Here is a 20,797-nt window from a genome sequence, read left to right as displayed (position 1 = left end):
TTCAGGGGAAGCCTAGGTTTAGCAGCTCTAGAACAGGCTAGGCTTTGTCAGATACCTATGTTTTGGCATGATTTCATGTATGTGATTGTTTCTGGCAGTGTCAAGGTCATTAACTCATGTTTGCAAAGCAGAAGTATTCCCTGTTTTATTGGGGGACTCCATGTCACAGCCTTAGAATAGCGTCAGAGAAAGCTTTTCCTTTACAAAGCCTTATGCCTGTTATAGACAGGTGCAAAAACAGAAACCAGGTTACTTTTCCATTCCAAAATCACGTCTTTAGAATAAAAACGTGAACATCAATTTAATAGAATCATAGAGTAAGTTTTAGTTGGAAGAAAAAAAGTAATTTAATCCAACCCCAATCTAATTCAGAAGGCTCCAGGATGCAAATATAAAACTTAGCAGACAAGTTTCATATGTTACCACATCAAGATTTTCATAAGCACTTCAGAACATACCCATTAGTCTTTTCTGTTGAGTGCAGTGTTAGCCATAGGCTGATCTGACTTAATTACTGCCTGATGAAGGAACTGGCTTGTACAAAAACAAATTACAGTAAATCCTATTCTTTGGGAACAGATATAGAACATAACACTGCCATTTGTGGTTACAATATGGTTTAGTTTTTTCTTCCCTACACACATGGATATCTATTTGCTGTTAACATAACTGTACAATCATGCAGGCATTTCCACAAACAAGTAATAGCAGACGTTCTCCCGCTCTTCAGTATCTTGGTTACTCAACATTGTACAACATATAAGCACACACACTAAAGAGTCAGGAAATTAAAAAGTCAATTAAATTGTCATAATTACCATCAGTACTGTTCTAAATCTAACTTTTAAATCACATGACTTTTTATCACCACATATTTTTGCCTATAATTACTATACTTACAATTATCTACCTTGGGCCAAGACTGCTGATTTATGCAGAGAAAGGTCTCCCTCATGTGGAAATCTGCCTACCAACTGTAAAATAAAAACTGTGTTTTTTTCTTAATAAAGGTTCCATTGCTTAGATTTGCAGATTCATTTGGGGAAAGTATCACTTAGTATATTTTTTACAATGTTTTCATTCTTCGGAGCTATCATTACAATGTGAAAGAAAAAACCATGTTAATAAGAATCACAAGAATTTTAAACATGCACAAAAAGACAGCAACATACTGAAAGCAAGAGAATGTAAGGGAAATCAATCAAGGCAATATTCAAAGGTTTTGGAATAATCTTGTACCCATCAGTTTTCTCAGTTTTCTCTTCTGGCCATACTAAATACTGTCCAAGATGTTCTCACACATGTGATATCCATGTATTGTCTTTATATGGCCCAGCAAAACTGTGGTTTAAAATTTTAACTGACTATAAGAATTAGATTTGACTTAATTATGTGGTCTGGACAGACTAGAGTTAATCTGTTTTGGCTACAAGTAGTTACAATTCCTCACGTCTAACCAGTGCAGTTAAAAGATAAATCCATTCAGATTTTCCACTTCAGAAACTAATGAAGCTAATTTTTAACTCCGCAGTTTCAATGCTTTAGTAAAAAACAAAATGCAAAAAGTTTCTCACTTTGAGAAACGCTCACAAATTGTGAGAACAATCCCAATTTCAGCCTTTTTCCCCTAGAAAAAATTGACAGCTTCGACCCAAAGTATATCCATTTTCTTTTGCTGAAAAAAGTCTTTTGAGTTGACCAGGCCCATTTTCTTATCTCACTGTTGAGCAAAAAACTATAGACCCTTACCATGTTTACAACTGTGAATTAATGTCTAAAATGTACTGGCTAGTAAATAAAATTTAGAAGCTGTTCATATACATGCTGTAATAGTAAAACCACAGTAAGATATGGTACCTAAGACAAGTGCACTCGGATTAACAGCTTTATTTGGATGGTGTAGAGTTGGCTTGTAAGACTAATTTTTCCTGATTTTGCAGAAAAACTGCAGAATAATTCCTTGATTACTTTCACACTCTCACAGCTGAAATAATTGAATCTAATGCACTTTTTTGTAGCATCTCTTGCATGCCACACTGCAAAGGAACAGGAAAACTTTGAACGGGCTTTTATCATTCCCGTCAGGGATATCTTGCTTCTTCCTTATTTGCATCTCAAAATACTTAAGAAATTAGGTGAAGCCATTAAAACTGCTCAAGTGCAGTATTTCAATGCTAGTGTTGATATAATTTGGAAAACAAAGACCTGATTTGTGGTCATCAACAGAAAGAGTAGTGGAATACCTGCAAAAATCACCAATTTTGGCTGATTTTTTCCTTTTTAGTTATACTTTGTAAGTATATAAATGGTACAAAAATTTAACATGCATCTGAATTAGGTCTAAAAGTACCACACAAAACCTCTGCTGTAAAGGTTCTTAGTCTTGAAATTTGTCAGGCAGCTGGACTGAATTCAAACAGTGACAAAATCAAACACACTTCCTATCCAACAGAGACACTGGTGAACCATCAATACAATAGAGAATAGAGAATAAGAATGAATCTGTTTCCTTTATTGCTGGTTGTATTCTTTTTATCCCCTTCAGTTTTAAAATTAATTCACAAGACATAATTCAAGTGCATCTTTTAAAAGAAAAACATGGCAGTAAGTCCTCATATTGATTAGTATTAATTAGTATTACTTCATAAAAAAATTTTTAAATTATCATCCAATCTCCTCAGCTTCTGCACATCTCAGAACTTTTCCCCCCAATGTTGAATTTTGTAATCCTATGGAATTTTGTTTTAAAAGTCACATTTTTATTTATACAATTTAAAAAATCATCAAAAAATGACCCAGTTTCCCTGAAGTAATACATTGCTAAAATGTGAAATACACTGACATTTCCAGCTGATTCCATACTTATATGCCTTTACAAAAGAATCATAACTTCACTGAACATGTAATCCCTTACTCAATAGGAAAGCTCTCTGGCTTGGTTTACGCTCCAAGAAATTTTGTAGCATATCCATTCCATCCAAAGATCCTCCAGGTTTCAAAATGAGGTTTCTGTATTTCATCCCAGCCTGACAGAAGGTAAAGCAGAATGTTAGTACTTCTTATCTTGCTCACTGCCCCTATTTCTGTATTTGTTACATATTTAAAAATCCATTCATGAAAAAACAACTTTCCTCCTTCCAGATTTTCCTAGTACCAAATAAGGATATATCACAAGTATAATTCAGATCTGGGAAGAACTCAGTAGAGCAGAAATTTGACCAGTTCTAAAGAAATTATGTGTCTTGTGGTTTTACACTGTATTTGAAGCTATAATCACAACTTGTCTGAAGACATTCTATAACGCATAACAAACACACAACCTCCTCAAAATCTTCAGTGAAGGATTACCTGTGTAATCCTTCCTGACAGGCAGGAAGAGGGAACCCAACATTCTTTCTCTAACTGATGATTTCTCTTTCTTGAATCTCTGGATAACAGAGATGATACTTCAGAGATAAGACAGGTGGAATGAGATAAGACATTGTGGAATGGCATGGCACTTACACCCATATAATATACACAGTTGTACATATCATACATACAAACATATCTAACACACCTATAACAGTATCTTACAGAAAATGAGGCTTAACTCAGCTTTTAATTTCAGGAAGAAACATTTTTACTTCAGGAAAAAATGGATTCCTTTCAAAAAATAAATGAAGTTTCTGAGAAAACAAGTAATGAGGAATTTCTTAACAAGAAGTTGAATTTTAAGAAATGTATATATCTCGAGAATTCTGGGCTTGAGACATGACTACAAATGAGAAAATGTTATTTTGCTTGTGCATATCCCAAATGCTTCTGATATTGAAGAAGACAATGTTTTTCCTTTTAATCTGTGTATATGCACACACTTCTCCCGCAACTCAACAAGAACACATTGCTTCTTCATGACTTGTTGGGGGTTAGGATTTTTCCTTTAGTTTCTTCCTCTCATGTAATTTTGTCCCATATGTTGCTAGGAAACAATAACTACCAATACTTAAGAAAACAAAAGATGTAGCTGAGGAGGTTTGCTACCAATTAAGATAGAATTAATTGTTTGTGAAAGAATTTTAACACATTCAGTCTCTGAAATTAGGTTGTATAACTTTTGCTCAAAACAGGTGGAGAGGTTTAATTCAAAATGGAAGAAGTAAGCCAAATTTCTATAAGTCTAGTAATACCTTAACCATTTTCCTTGTCTGCTGTTCAGAAGACTAGTCTAAATCTAGATATAATGAAGTAGGAGTAACTACAAAAAACATACTGGTACCTAGGATTTGTTTATAAAGAAATGTTTGTCTCATCTTGTAGGATGCTATCACAGTTATTTGGGTTAAAAGATAACTAATTTGAAAAGATAGCATTGAAGAGGGAGAGAAAAAATCTCCACAGCTATCCCTGAAGTTTTATCAGCATTCACACAAAGTGTTTGTGAGCACATATGCCAGAGACTGAGCGACACACATAAATAATCATCTTTCTGCCTCAATTCTTAGTCTGGCAGAACAAAAGAGGCTTAGGCTTCACAATAAAAGAGGCACTAGCTGTCTTTCAGCTGTTCCACAAAAATATTCACTTTTAGCATAATTAAATTATTCTCAAAGCCTCCCATACACAGGGAAAGAAAACAAAAATTCTCAGAAAAAAATCAGAATAAAAGACATCCCTCAGGAGAAGTAAAGGTAACAGAGCCATTTTGCCAAACTATAGCTTTGGATTTTGACTATACAGTCACTTAAATCGGACTTTTGAGAGCAGAGAGTAAAACTGATGGAACAAAAGGGTGATGGCACTGGAGGGATATGGGCATGCCAGAAAAAAAACTGACACAAAGTTCCACAAGTTTGGCACCAGCACCCTTAGCCATCCGTCCCAAATGCTAGCAGTTATAAAAGCCAGCAAGTCTGACCCCTCCTGAAATACCATTTTTAAGATCAATATGAACAACATTCCATCAAAAGTTATTTTATATACTCATTTAACTTGACATTTCTTCTCTACTGCTCTTATTTATGAGTGATGATATTCCCAATGAATAAGCAGGTATGTTTATTTTCAGATGTACCTGTCATGAATCCCTATCCCTTCAAGGTCAATCTTAACCTTCAAACCCTACGTCACTTCTCTCAAACTGTGAAGTTGGCTGCTTTTCTTCATAAAACCCCTTTTGGGCTTTGTTGACCTTAACCACCACCTCAGTTGCACAGTCCTACCCCATCCCAAATCTCTTTCAACTCTCCTTTTTGTCCAGATCAAAATGCAATCTTGTTTACTGCCTCCATCCTCTAGAGGGTTCTACAAGTTCTAGTTGCTGGGATAAGTACAGGAAGGAATGAAGGCAAATTCCAGGAGAGGAAAAGGACAACCATGCATTTTCTACTCTTTTGTTTATTTCTCTCTTATGTACTTCTATCAAAAGGAAGAACTTGTGCTGGCAGCTGAATCAAGAACACAGTTAAGAAGACGAGGAAACCCAAAAGGTCTTTCCCATGACAGAACTCATCTATATCACCTGCAGCACCTCAACTCAAGTCTAGTACTATAATCTCTAAAAAACATCGCTAGAAGTGGCAGGACTACTAACCACATCACTAATTATCCTTTTTCTCTGCTGGAGGCAGAAGAGAATTACTCTAGGGATAAAAAGACCCAGTAAATCTAGAACCTCTTAATGATTTGGACTTCAAAATGGACCTTGTGTTGTGACAGAGAAACATCAAAACAAATTCCTTTTTCTAAATAGTAACTACATTAAAAAGCCATATTGTTGAGGTACACTGAATGTAATGGAAATGTAAAAGAAACAGAGCACCACTACCATACAGGTTTCACAGCATATGAATATGCATCTGTTCTTGCAACGGAGGAATGTTTTTTCATTCAGATGGAGGCATTAGACAAGGCAAGCCAGTATCTCAAAAGTACTATAGTATTAAATATATGGTGATGTAAGAACTACATTAAAATTCAAGTGCTCTTGGAAATTTTAAAATGGTTTTCTTAAAGTTATTTTTACACCTTTTTTGTTGTTGATCTGAACTTGACAGGTACAGAAGTAGTACTTGAGATGTTATACTTAGGGATCATGATGGCAATAAATGTGGTTTCAGAGACAAAGTGCAACAGAAGAGTTTATCAAAAAGTATACCATCTACCTTTGGATTCATTATTCCTTCTTGCTTAAAGCAGCTATAAAAGATATCCATGGAAAACACCTCGCTCCACAGGTATCCATAGTACTGACCATCGTAACCACCTGCCAAATGTCCAAAAGTAGCTGGCATGTTTGTTCCTTGAAAAGTAGATTAACATCAAGTTATTGAAATCAAATTCAGTTATTTCTTTGATGCATACAATACTTCAACATTAAATTAATAAGGAATTCACATCAACTACTTTGAAACTTTTAGCATAAAGGGTCTGAGTATGCTTCAAATTATTGAATATAGTCTGTTAAAAACAAAGGACATTCAATTTCCCATTTTAGCCTATTTGTACATCTAATACAGATGTGACAGAACATCTAAAGTGAAATTCACATCATGTCACTCTAAACTGTATCCTGCAAAAGGCTCAGTTTCATACTTACCTTCAGAATCTTCCTTCAGAAGAGATCATTAAGACCACCTGAATTTTAAAAATAATTATTGCAGCTTTATAAATTAGATTATTGCATCAACAGCCCTGTTTTTTGTATGTCAAGCATTACTGAGAAATAAAGGCATGTTAAATTGAACCATTTGGGCATACATGACATACCTGGGGTGGCAGGAATTCCTAGAATCTCCATAGAGTATTTAGCATATTCATCTGCTGGGTCAACAGACAGCTTTGTATGCAGTGCCTGGTCAACTTTGCTCAAAACAATCTGACGGAGGGTTAGAAGGCCTAATTGGGCAAAAACATTTCATTAACCAGCATCAAAATAGCTGGAGTTTCATTCGCATCTTTCCTTCAAAGATCTCAACATGCACAGTAAATTATTAGAATTTTGAAGTTACATCAAGTCCATCTGAATTACTCCACTTACAAAGAGTTGAAAAGCATAGTTTTTATAAAGGAATTATCACACTAAGTCCCCTCTTCTTGAATATTACTCATAGATCGAAACTAAAATAAAGCAGATATTTTAAAAGCAAATTTTAATTTAAGCTTTTTTGAAGAAGCTACAAGATATGAACCTTTACTCAGACAAAATGCTTATACAGCTAGAATCTGTGCAAGCTGCAAGGACAAAGACTCCTCGTTCACGAAAAGCAGTACAAAATAAACAGGAGTAGATTAAGGATGAATTGGTAGCATAAATGGGAAACTCTGATTACAAGAATAAAGAGGTGGGAGTGATAGAATAATGACATGAGATTACAGTCTTACTTTGGAGATATATGTTAGGTCTACAACAATGCTGTCTGCGACATGTTATGTCTGTTCAATAAATTTGCAAGTAACTTCCATATCTGTTAAGTGTGCATGCAAATCAAATGTAGGCAATACGTGTAGGTATATGGTGTCTTGCACAGTGCCTGTTCATGAGTACATTTAAGACTAAAAAAACCACAAAAACCACACCAGACTACAACAGACTACCATCCTCCACCTACCACCCACACCACCAATTTTAAATGAAAAAAGTTTACAGGTAAAAATTTACATGGATAGGAAAGGTAGGTGGCCTGAAAAATTAGAGCTCTACTGTTCCTGCAAAGAGTTCTATCCATCACCACAGCCTTTTTTAGTGGGGTACCCACACAAATAAATCCAGAAAGACAGTGCTAAGTGTACACACAGAAGAAATTTAATAGGCTTCTTATGTTTGTCAGTTTTTTAAATTACATACTTTTATAGGTATACTGTGGGGAGAAAAGGCAGAGAGATACCTGTATTAGCAAGTCTAGAGGCAGCAAGTTTCTCCAGGAGAGTGTCTCCAACATGGGTTGCATCTTTATAATGTCTTGACATCTGTTGTAGTGGCTCTTTTTCCCACACCCAGTTCTCAAACATTTGTGAAGGTACTTCTACAAAGTCTGTTTCCACATTAGTTCCACTAAACCTTGCAAAGTCAGTCTAGGGAAAAAAAAAGTAATTGAATTAAATTAAAACAGAAGCCAAGATTTTTAGCAGAATATAATATTTCAGATGTCAAAATTTCAGTTTAAATCACAGGAAAAGGAATAATTTGAACAGACCAATAATAGTAACACTTTTAAAATTAAATTTCTCCGCCATTTCCTTGGGCAGACCATTTCAAAGATTTACAACTCTTTCAGAGAAAAAAAATACTAATATCCAATCTAAATCTTCCCAGGTGCAACTTGAGCCATTTCCTTATCCTGTCATTGACTGCCTGGGAGAAGGAGCTGGCCCCCATCTGGCTACAAACTCTTTTCAGACAGTTGTAAAGAGCAATAAGGTCACCCTGAGCATCCTTTTCTCCAGGCTAAACTGAACTGGAGAAAAGCTCCCTCAGCTGCTTCTCACTGGACTTGTGCTCCAGGCACTTCCCCAGCTCTGTTGCCCTTTTCCAGACATGCTCCAGCAGCTCAATGTCCTTCCTGACCTGAGGGCCCAGAACTTGGCACAGGATTTGAGGTGTGGCCTCACCAGTGCCCAGCACAGGGGGACAATCCCTGCCCTGGTCCTGCTGGGCACACCATTGCTGATCCAGGCCAGGATGTCATTGGCCTTCTGGGCCACCTGGGCACACCCTGGCTCATGTCCAGCTGCTGTCACCAGCACCCCCAGGTCCTTTCCTGCCACTCTGCCCCAGCCTGTGGCACTGCCTGGGGCTGTTGTGACCCAAGGGCAGGACCCAGCACTGGGCCTTGTTGAACCTCACACCATTGGCCTCAGCCCATGATCCAGCCTGCCCAGATCCCTCTGCAGAGCCTTCCTACCATCACTCCATCCTTGTTTTGTAATAAGTCTACCTCCTCTTGCCAGCCCAATTTAAATTTTTTTCCTTCTCATCAACATACTAACAAAACATTTTAACTGCTAAAAGAAAAAGAGTTTTCTGTTGTCCTCTCTAAGAGCTGTTGATATTCTTACACCCCATCCTCTGCTGGGAAATAGATCCTTACAGAATTACAGGCTTTTGAACTTTCTTGCAGGATTACAAAAGAAAGCATGTATAATACATGACAGAACCTTGAACTGACATCTGTGTCACATGCATATGTCTTCCTCTCATGTGTTCAGAAGTACAATGCAAAAGGAGTAAAACTTTCCTCTACTCTTGTAGGCTGCTCAAATCCATAGTTGTAGACTGGCCCTTCTTACTGTCCTTGCTGAATAGCAGCTCTGAAGAAAAGCTAGGAAGCACCAGCTTCAGGGAAGAAATGGTGATAAAAGTGGCTAGAGCAAAAAGCAAATGGCCTTCAGATATCTTCCTTTATCCATACCCAAGGGCACTACACTAACAAAAAACATCAGATATTTGGTACAAGTTACTTCAAGAGCGCTCCCTGAACACCACCAACAAATTCCCGCCCTGCCCTGATCTCACTCTCCAATACTATATCTCACTTTTCCAGTATATTACATAATCAGACCTTTACCAGCAGCTCACAAATTCCTCCCAGCCTCATCCTTGCATAGCATTTAACTGCAAAGCCTTAACATGCCTAAACAGATCATCATATGAAATAAGACAGTGCTTCGTACACATGAATTCTATGGAATATATGGATGCTGTTACGTGGGACTAGCAAGTTTGCATGCAAATAGCTACTTACAAATAGCTACAATACAGGAGAAGTGAGCATAGTAGCTTGGCACACAGGAAACATCAGAGCAGTACAAGAGACAACTGGAAAACAGGCAATTCCAGAGCAAATGAAGTACATAGGCATTGGAATTGTTGACTTCAGCTGCCCTGAAAGGACTCCAAAACACTGAGGCACACCCTCACTGGCTGCCAAAATGTTGCAGTCAGTTTTGTACCATTTTACACCAATGCCAAATGTGTTACACTTATAAACACTTTCTATATTGCCTAGGTTTTATACCTCAGTTTTTGATACCAGAAACACATATCACAGGGTGAAGATGATAAAATAATAATTAAATTTTAACCTTTAAGATGATTCAAAAATATCTAAGCTATTATTAACTCTGGATTTGATATATAAGTCTTTGTGATGATGTTGTTTCTTTATTCTGCCGTCCCAGTCTCTAGGATCATGGTCAAGAATTAAAACCTCATGTAGGTAATTTTTCCTTGATGTTATTATTTTGTATTTGTTTATACTTAAGATGAAGGAAGTGCTACACAAAATCTGGATTTGTAATTAACGATGTGAATTTTTTGGTGTGTGAATACTCACACTCATCTCTTTCTGAAATATAAAATTTTCATTGGGCTAATAATAAATTTATCATCTGGCATTATCAATTTTACATGTAAGTAAAAATGAAAACAGAAATTTTACAACTTTATTAGTACCTTGATGGAAAACCTGAAACTACCTTCAGTTCTTTCTGGTCACTGCAATAAACCTAACCTGTCAGATATGAAAAAATATTATAGCTTAGGCAAGATCTGTTTTATGCTTGTGATGTCAAGAGTGATAGGTCTCAACAGCACTAAATGCCAAAATGCTTCAGATCATCTAGCTTCAGAAATTATTTTCATTCGTAGGAATAGCAGCATTATTTTATTTTTAATACCTGGTTTCTAATACCATACCTCTACAAAACTAGAAGTAATAAACAGCTGTCTGAAGAAAGCCATGACTGAGCATCTTCTTCACTTTACTTGTACCTGGGATGAGTGAATAGACTCCTGCAAGATGCAAATGCAAATGTACATGTTCCTACAAAAATGTTTTTCATAAAATGGTGTATCTATTGCTTCAGTCTTAAATAAATAGTAAAACTAAAACCAACCTAACGCTTCAAAAAAAAAAAACAGAACTCTGCATATGTGCTTTACAAAAATTGGAAACCAACAAAACAGAACTATACCTAGCTTTGAGACAGTGGAGAAAGAAATAAGTCTTACACTGGAGTAGAAACATCACTAACCTGTGCACATATCTGATGCATTACATGACCAAATTCATGGAAATAAGTCTTTACTTCATCATGTCGCAGCAATGATGGACGATCCGATGCTGGCTTTGTGAAATTGGTTACCAGAGCAGCTACAGACATCAATCTGCTGCCATCAGAGAGAAGACAGCCGGGTTGTAGACCAAAGCAGGCTGCATGCCCATACTTTCCCTCTCTGTGTAAGAAAATACATCAGATACTATCTTCAAACCACAAGCCTGCTCACCAGAATGGTGAAGCCTATTCAAGAACAGGGACAATCAGTGTCTGTACACAAGGTTTTACACAAAAAATGTACATCTTTCCATGACTTCTAAGACTCAGTAAGTCTTAAGTCTAAGCACAAGGGGGAAAAAAAGCCCCTTCTACTCTCATACTGAAATCACAACATTTCAAGATTCCCAGCAGCACTTAAAAGAATCTGGTTTTCACTGAGAAGCTGAATGTATATATACTTCAGAAGCCAACTGTGTTTTAAACTGCTACTGCAACAGGATGAAATAGGTTCTGTTCACTGATGCAATTTTTTTTTTATTACAGGAGACAAAAGAATACAGTAAACTGCATTTTCACTGTGATGTAGGAGTTTAAAGAAAAATTACTTTGAAAATTTTGCCCTAAACTCTTCAGTTAAATACTCAGATTAAGTCAGAGGAGTTCTTACTGACACACACCCTCAGTGCATGATATACATAATATATATACATATATATATTATATATGCATGAGATACATAAAGGTGGAAGCAGGTAAACAGGTGAAAGAGATAGCTATGTTACCATAAAAATAAACATTTATGTACTACTATATATATTGAGTACCCTAATTTTCTTAGGCCAGAAAACCTTAAATCAGCTTATATTAAAAAAGAATGTCAGAAAATTTATAAAATGATAAATACTAATCTAAAAAAATCCTATACCAAAGCAAACAAAAAAACAGAGACAAATAGTCAAAGAAGACTAGCCCAGAATAAATCCTGTCAAACCAGTCTAGTCTCCTAATCTTTGACAAAACACAGATGATACTGTAAATAGCTACAAAGACAGCTGGAGAGCTACAGAGATCAACATGGAAGTAAATATTAATGTGTGCTCAACATGAATCTATTCTTGATATTGATCTATTTGATTAATCAATCTGGACAACAGGGTAGAAAATACACTAAGTGTAAAGAGGAGCTGGGAGGAACTAGGAACTCTTAGCAGACAGAATATAACTGATCTGGGCAGGCTGCACTAATACTTCAACAGAAATAAAAACTAAAACTCAGTAGTAAGCTAGGAAGGAGAAAAGCTCACAGATTAAAAAAATTATGGACAACTGACTAGAGGGGAGTACTACCAAAAATATGAAGTAGCCACACTTCATAAAAGTGAATATAAGCAAGAAATATGGAAGTACTTAAAAAGTGTAAAAAACCTGAATACAGTCAAGAGGACAACTTAATGAACACAGTATTAATCTTGTCAGTGGAACATATATTTACTTCCAAATGCATTTCATTTTAATTAAACAAGCAGCAACCCATTAAGACAAATTCTATTTTAAACATGTAAGCAAAAGAGTAAGTCATTACCTGGGGTAAAGATCCAAATAGAACTGACCTAGCATTTCTCCTGTTGATTTATCCTTTACTGTATAAAGAGTAACACTGTCGTGCCAAACATGAGCACTTTCTATTTGCTCAAATTCAAGTCCCAACAGTGTCTGGTAAATATTCAGTAAGCCTTCTGTAACAGCCTCAATTGGGAAGTACTCCTTCAGTTTTTCTTGATCTATGGAATACTTCAGCTCTTCAGTTTTGCTCATATAATAATGAAGATCCCATGCATTGATTCTTCCATCATAGTCAAAGTTTCTTTCTTTGCATTCCTTCTTCTTCAGATCTAGAATGAACTGTCTTTCTTCTTCAACCAAAGGCTTTAGCTTTTTACTCAAATCATCTGAAAGAAAGATTGGCTTGGAGTCAACTTCCATGTTCCTTATCTATTTCTAGAAAATAGATATAAAAATAAGAATTCTATAAAATGGGTGTTTCCCATTCATTCACCAACAACAAGCAACATCTGTTTTCTTAGGTCCCAAGAAGTCTTAATTGCAGGCATGCTATAAATGATACAGTAGATTCCATGTAGGCCAAAGAGTGGTGTGAAGGGTTTAGGTAAATTTAGATTTTTCCAAGCTATCATAAACGTAAAGTAACACTAGATACTTATGCTTGAATCCTTTGATTTTATGTCATATAATGTCAGTATTCCTCATACATTTCTTAGCAACAGCCAAAGACTACAACTATTGTTAGTTACTGGAAGGAAGTGCAACACAAAATTCAATACTTCTTGTTAAAGTCCTATAAAAAATCCAAGAGATCCAAGAATTCTTGACTATAGGATGGCTGGTTTCTACACTAGCAAAGCCTCTGGATATTCAAGTCTATGATTCAAATTATTTCCAATATACTTTCCTTGGAAGCAGACATATTGAATATAAAATATTTAAGCTTGCTGACACTTCCATACAGTACATTCTGTACTTATTCTCTTGTAAGTATTTCTGGTTTATCAAAAACTTTTTTCATTAAGAATTCACAGTAATGTTCATTGTTGATATGTACAGTGTAAAATTTGGGAATTACTACTCGTGTTTCTAGGAAGGCTGTAACACACTAAATGCATTTGCATGCTTGAAATACTGTTTGCAGCTTGTACTGTGCTAAATTCAGAATATGTCATAGGAGAGAATGCTCTTCCTCCCAGAAGTAAGATCAGCTTATGAATATTTGATTTAAAACATGATTATATAGGAACAAAATAGATGAAAACACATTGTCAGGCCTGTAGCTGAAGATACATCAAAAGAACTAAATAAAAAGTGGCAATTAATTTGATGCATATTCTCCCTCTGTGAGAATTATCATGAAGCATATATGCTAACTTATGTGTGTCAGCTTCAAAATTACAATAATATAACAAAGAAAGTCTAAAATACTTCAAGTACACTTAAAAACCCTAACATTTAATAATAAATTAAGCCTAAGTATTTGTTAATTGTCAAGTATACTGAAAATTGGTATTGCCAAATATGGATCTGATCCCATGAAGGAACATTTCAGGAGAAATGCAACAGAATTACAGGTTTAGAAAGAGGAGCACTTGAACATCTTTATTGAAGCACAAACAAAAACACCCCACCACCAGCAAATATACCTTATTTTTGTACTGATTTATTTGTGGGGGCTTACTTATATAATACATCCATATACACTCCTAATTGGTGTTAGGACACAGTAATAAAGGAACACATACTATTCAGTGGAGCTATCAGGAAGCAGAGATTAACTCTACATCCAAGAGTTCACTGATATCAACAGGGTGACTTCAAACTCATTCATAAACTGCTATGTTTAAAATGTTCAAGATATCTCTGTTTTCAGATCAAATTCCATTACAGGGATTTTAAATTCCAGACTTAATCCAGCACTCCAGATATAATTTTTTAATTCAGCTCATGGAAGTTGCATCATCTCATACAGTAAGGTTTTGTCATACTTAATGTAGCTGTACCAGAAAAAGACACCAAAACTACAGATTAAAAAAAAATGGGGAACAAAAAGCTGCAATTCTGATGCAGCCTCTTGAACTGATAAACTTGCTTAAGATGCACAGGTTACTCTGGTTCTAAATTAGGGTAACTGCATTTTGGGGCAGAGAAAGGTTTTATCACTTGCTTATACTGACTGTCACACAACAGTTATTCTCAGAATTTGCCTTGTGCTTCCTGATTTGGAACAACTTCATTTGTATAGCTATGATCTAAAATATATATATGCCAGAACAGAGGCAACAGAGTTCCTTTTCTGACTAAATGTCATGGGTGCTGTGACCCAGTTATGTATTTAAATTCATCTTGGCTAAGGGAACACATTACTACATTAAATATACAAGTATTGCTTATAAATGTGAACAAACCTAAGAAGGTTGTTACGTTATCTGTGCTCTTGGCAGTGTTTACCTCCAGGACAAAGTTGGCATGTGTGTTATAACCAAGAAGCTCTGCTACTTTTGCCCTTAGTGGGAGCAACTGCTGCAGAATTTTTGTGTTTTCCTAAAAGAGAAAGTAGGCAAATTTGTAAAATGAAACCAGAAAACACATGTTAACAAAACAATTATCTCAATAATATCTGTAATCCTATGTAATAGAAAATATTTCAAATAAACACTTTCAGATTAAAATATTATATAACCTAAATTTAGCTAGATTCTTGGAATGCTTCTTCTCAGTGTCTGCAGGTAGCTGGTTTTCTAGTCGACCTCATTCATTATACTCCTCATTGTAACAACTTATCTTTTTTAGTAAATCAAAATATACACCATTTTCTTTCAGGTTGTGAAGAGCTGAATTCCTTTATCAATCATTTACATGTGAAAAGACAATAAGGAAATTTCTGGCAGCAAGCTTAATTGCTTGCTAGTGATGAAGACAGATTGCTAATTATCGTGCCAACATTCAAAGGTGGTTTGCAAATTTTCCTCTTTTGCCACTCTAACAATAGCAGTCAGGGAAAGATCTGAAACAGACACCCCCAGAATCTGACCTAAATGTGTTGAAGAATCCTCAAGAACCTGAAAACATAACTGAGTAAACCTCTAGTTTTGGAAAAGTGTGATTTGTCAGAGTTAAAAAAAACCCCCACTAGATTCAAAGACTGTCACGCAGTTTTATCATTAAATCTCTTTATATGTGTTGACTTGCAGAGTGTTCAGTTCCTGATGCCATTTTATCTTATCGTGTTTTCATCACACTTCCAAGCATTTCAAGCACAAAATATCAACTCTGCTATTGCTCTCTAATGCATGGTTGGTACAATTGTCTGCATGACATATCCTCTATTTTGCAATTTTTTTTTTATTTTGTACCTGTCTAGTTCTGCACATATGCAATCTGTTGGATTTAACATTTAATCATCTGTGTTTATAATTAAAACCTGTACTTAAATAACCACTCTCTATTCTGAAGAATCCCAAAGGACAACAGAAGCCACAATCAGACATTCTTTTCTGTGAGGAAAATGTCTGTAAGCATCTGCAGAACATTGTAGGGAAATTTCACAGAACATCAAAACCCCATGTCTATTAACAGAACCACTTGAACATTAAGATACATACAAATATGCACACAGAGGCAGATTGTCAACTTCTAAGGTCTCAGAAGTATAGCAGAATAAATTGGGGGAAGGCATTGTTAAAGATCACGCGGATAAGTTTTGATTTCAAATTACTCTATAATGCGCAAAGCTCAAACCTAACATTTGAATGTCTAGCTCCTATTTCAACTCTGCCACTGCACTGTAGAACAGCCAGTACACAACATACCTCTTTGCATCTAGAGTTAAAGGCAGATTCCATTTTTCTCCTGGTTTCTGAAATGCAGCACTTCTTCATTACAGGAAAATAGTGGGGATACTTTAAGGTAATTTTATATTTGTCTTTCTCAGTCTTCTCTAAACTGTTAATAAAGTCGTCAGGAAGGCCATCTATAGAACACAATTTAATAAACAATTTTTACCAAAATTATCTACTGCCCCCTGTTTATGTCAGACTGTTGCACTTGTTTTGCTTCAATCTACTTTGACCTCAGAAATCGTCACAGAAATATACCCCTCTTTTTACAATTTCCTAAAACTTTTTAAAATTCCACCAAACAAAGCAAAAGTTGGAAACACCTGAGAGCATAAGAGAAATACACATAAGGCCACCAGATAAAAACTGAATAAGAGAAAAAAAATCTCTGTTGTTAGAGCACATTTTATTTGATGCCTTTGAGATAATGAATCCCCAAATTCTCTGTCACATAAAATCTCTAGCTTGGTTTAAATTACTGAATTAGTTAAACTTTATTGTAGGACTAAAAAAGCTTCTCCAATAATTACACAGGTGATTGCTTGATGATAATTGAGAAAAGGAACAGAGTAAAGTTATGCTAAAGGAAGTAGGACCAACATTCTAACTTGATGCAAGGCAAAAACCTCAGGAATAACAAATGTATGAAGACATCATGAACACCTGCAAAAGATAACTCTGAATTTATTCTGGAGAAGGACTAAAAAGGAAACAGAAAAGACTGGGAAAAAACAGTCAGAATTTCACTTGATCTAACCATCATTCATGGGGCAAAAATCAGTTACTCCAATAAAACTGGAAGGTTGAAAAACCAGAAATAAGCAAGCATCGTACTCACCAAGTTCCTCCTTAGAAAATACAAGAAATGTATTTTCCTCATTCAGATTTTTGTTAAAGTCTATACACAGCTCACTCAATTTTTTCTTCATTGTCTTTATTTCCTGTATTGGGTATAAACTGAACTTAGTGGAAAAACAAAGATCAAAGTTGGTAATTTTTATCCACCACATGAATAACATTTCATTTTTTTCAGCTAGGCTCTCTACTAACCAACAGTAAATACCAGGACCAGCAAATAACACATTACAGGTGACATCACACTTCACACCCCATCAGTCTTCCTTTTATGTTTCTTTCAATCCTGAGCAAAATTGTGAACAAGGGCTATCGCTCAAACATTTTAAACTCAGCTTAGAGAGGACTGAAGAGATTTAACAGATTCATTAAACAGTTTCATGTGCTAACATTAAAATATTTTCTTTTATTTGAACAGCTAAACTACAATTTTATGTGTAAAAATATCCACTGAGGTCAATGATAATGAAGGGAGTAAAAAAGCATGCAACTCACTCAAAACCACTGTTTTGGATTTGTACATACATGGTACAACAGATAGAAGAGGCTGTTCTCACAAGACAAGCTGTTCCAAAACCTATTGTGAAATCCTGATAGTCATAGTTCTTAAATCATAGCAAGTTTCTACATGCTATTGCCAAGTTCAAATAAACATAATAGTTACCAGTAAGAAAACACACATCAAATAAAAAATGAAATGTAATTAAACTGTTGTTCCCAAAGGAATTTCAAAATACCTTTAGAGGCATCAGTTATATGAAAATACACATTAAACTGTTTTCACTAGTAGAAGGATGTGGATGATGATTGGTTATTTTCTACAAAGGGTTAAGTCTATTCAACAGTCAGAAATAAAGGTCATAATATAGCCAGAAATATTACTCAGAATTTGAAGATAACTATGTTGGCATCTGTAGAATCCCACAAGATAAGAGCTAGTGTGTATGTCTCCAACACCAGTAGCAGGGTGGCTGTGGCACCAAGGACTTTAGGTAACAGCAGCCAAGGACTGTTGGCAATAACATGCTGTGAGAAAGAACAAGATGTGACTGGACAAGGGGCCATACAGAGGTAGGACAGCACTTTTCTGGGACAAAGGTCTTTGATCTGCCTCCTGGAAATAAGCACAGCTCAGTACAGCACAAACAGAAAAATGAGGTGGAGAAGCAGGCACAGACTGTATGGGGGGAACAAGACCACCAAAGACCCCCAAAGCCCTCTGACCCATTTCCAGAGCAGTGTAAAGAACAGACTGTGCATGGCAACTAATTTACATAGAAAATGCAAAACTTTTCTCCAGGGCAAGGAAAGCTTATCTATAAAACAGTACCCCCATATCCAGGCCCAGATAGTGCCCCCAGGACTCTGGACACCTAGGCAGCTTGATTGATGCCAGAGGCATGAATGGTGATCTCTCTTTCTCCCTTTCTTCTTTCTCTCTTCCCCTCTTCAATTAATTTATCTCTGTCTTTTCCTTTTCACTCTATCCCTTTTATCCAAAACCACTCCCATGTGCTTATATTAGGTCAAGGACTAACATACCAATTTCCATACCAAGTATATAATTTGCTAATAAAAGTTCCTAAGTTTTTGCTGACCCTCTGATTTTGTCGTTCCTTTCAACCACAAGCACCTGTATGAATCTTGGGCGCTGCCTTCCCATTAAAGGTGGGATGCCACAGCACCACAGATACTGACAATTTTACTTCCTGATTGTCTGGAAATTGCTTTTTAAGACAGTTCTCCTGTAATGAAGAAAAATTCAGAGCAGGTTGTTTTCTCCTCTAAGCTACTTTGATTATTTTCAGGTGAAATGCTAAAATCTTAGACACATTTTACAACATCAGTTAACTGAAACTAGCAAAGCTGTGTGTTTGCAACAGTTATACATAATTTTGAATAGAACTGCAGACTCACTAGCAACATTTTTTGAGACGTCTCTTCCCTAGGAATCTAATTTAGGCACTCTCTACAATCGTAATATATAATACAACTTTTTCAGCTAGGCTTCTTTTAGTCTCAAGGCTACGAGGTGATGCAGATCACTTCTATCTACTGTGTATTGTGGATGTCTATCAGATTAGTTTAAAAACCTTCAAGTGATTGAAGTTTAAAGGATGGATCTGGAAGTAAGAACAGGTAAGATAAGAGCAGTAATTCAGCAGATCCAAAAGCATGAAGTTCAAATATATGCTTAGTACAGCTAACTAACCATAAATTTATCCCTTCAACAGTTTGTAACCTTTACTTTATAAAAAAATTGTCCATATTTACTTTCTGTACTTCTTTAGGAAGATGGAGTCCGTTTCTTCTCCCCACTTGAACAGATTTCTCTAGATACCGCTTTGTTTCAGGCTTTACATTTTCAAGATCACAGGTCTGCTGAAATGACAGTGTAGAATAATTGAACTTATGATACATTTTAAGAACCATACCAAGCATTAAAAGGGTTTCAACAGAGTTGTTCTTGAGAACACTGTCATATTAAAAAAGTGAACATCCTGGATTTTAATGTGAAGAACTCCCTCCAAACAGTTTCCTTACACAACAGTATTCTTATATTCATGTAGAATGTTTTTTAAATAATATTATTTTACCAAGTGTCTCAGCACATTTACATGCTGTCATAATGGCAAGCCTTTTCTTAAGTGCACTTAAGCTTCTTCTGCAGAGATAGCTTTTACATGGTTGAAGAAAATCAGTGCTATAATACTGTACCCTAAAAGTCCGAGGGATTGAAGAAAAACCCCGAAAGATTAGAAGTGTCACTTTAGAATATCAGCTGGCATAAAATTTGAGCATATTTGTCTTCTCCAGAACCAAGCTATCAGTGACAAAAATAAAAAAGTATCACAGAAAATTCTGAGTTGGAAGGAACCCACAAGGACCATCATCATCCTGAATATACTACATACACAAAATTTTGGAACTCTCCAGAACTTTTAGAATTGTCATGGCTGATGATTTTAAATACCATTTTGTACTTGTTTTGAAGAACCTTGCTAATTTATTCCAAGAAAAATCCTTCAGACAGAGTAAGAAACAAAGCCTACTTAGAATACCACGAACAAAACCTGAAGCAGCTCTTTACATCAGGCTCTCCTGAGGGCATGTGGGTGGAGAAGACTGGCAACATTCTTAAGCATGCCTCTACTAGTCAGCATGTGCACATGTTAGGAGTTACAAAATTTAAAATTAGAGTTTCATTACCAAATTCACCTTCATTCCAAGTTTCAACCCGCAAAATACAAGTTTTTCAAAAAACAAGATATGGACCATATTAAACAACATAATTTTATGCAGAAATTCCTCCCCCCCCCCCCCCCCCGCCTTAATGCGTGGGGGAAAGAAAGTCACTACATTATTTTATTATTTTCTTGAATTAAATGTAAAAACCTCAATAATTTTCCTCCATCAACAGCTCTTAAATTAATCATAATTAGCATAATTTAGAATGAGTACTATTGTTAACTTAGAAAAGTTTAGTCCCCATTAAGGGG

General features: G+C 35.8%; 1 protein-coding gene across 6 annotated transcripts in view; it reads right to left on the bottom strand.

Moving 5' to 3' along the window:
• Nucleotides 1-2,491: 2,491 nt before the first annotated feature.
• The window catches only part of NLN (neurolysin), a 34,622-nt gene continuing 16,316 nt past the window's right edge, over nt 2,492-20,797 (bottom strand). For 4 of the 6 annotated variants that reach the window (XM_032744527.3, XM_072922108.1, XM_032744529.3 and 1 more), the window contains 10 exons: nt 19,572-19,679; nt 17,281-17,383; nt 16,416-16,576; nt 15,012-15,147; nt 12,620-12,986; nt 11,014-11,215; nt 7,866-8,052; nt 6,748-6,876; nt 6,144-6,280; nt 2,492-3,026 (listed from right to left, as the gene is read on the bottom strand). In XM_032744527.3, coding sequence (XP_032600418.1) covers nt 2,892-3,026; nt 6,144-6,280; nt 6,748-6,876; nt 7,866-8,052; nt 11,014-11,215; nt 12,620-12,986; nt 15,012-15,147; nt 16,416-16,576; nt 17,281-17,383; nt 19,572-19,679 — 1,665 coding nt within the window. In that variant the 3' untranslated portion in view covers nt 2,492-2,891. The remainder of the gene's footprint in view (nt 3,027-6,143; nt 6,281-6,747; nt 6,877-7,865; nt 8,053-11,013; nt 11,216-12,619; nt 12,987-15,011; nt 15,148-16,415; nt 16,577-17,280; nt 17,384-19,571; nt 19,680-20,797) is intronic. The other 2 variants (XM_072922105.1, XM_072922109.1) reach the window with 2 other exon arrangements.

This window comes from Taeniopygia guttata, chromosome Z, assembly GCF_048771995.1.
Source record: "Taeniopygia guttata chromosome Z, bTaeGut7.mat, whole genome shotgun sequence".
Lineage (NCBI taxonomy): Eukaryota > Metazoa > Chordata > Aves > Passeriformes > Estrildidae > Taeniopygia > Taeniopygia guttata.
Note: the sequence above shows the minus strand (reverse complement) of the source record. Positions and strands in the feature narration are given on the sequence as shown.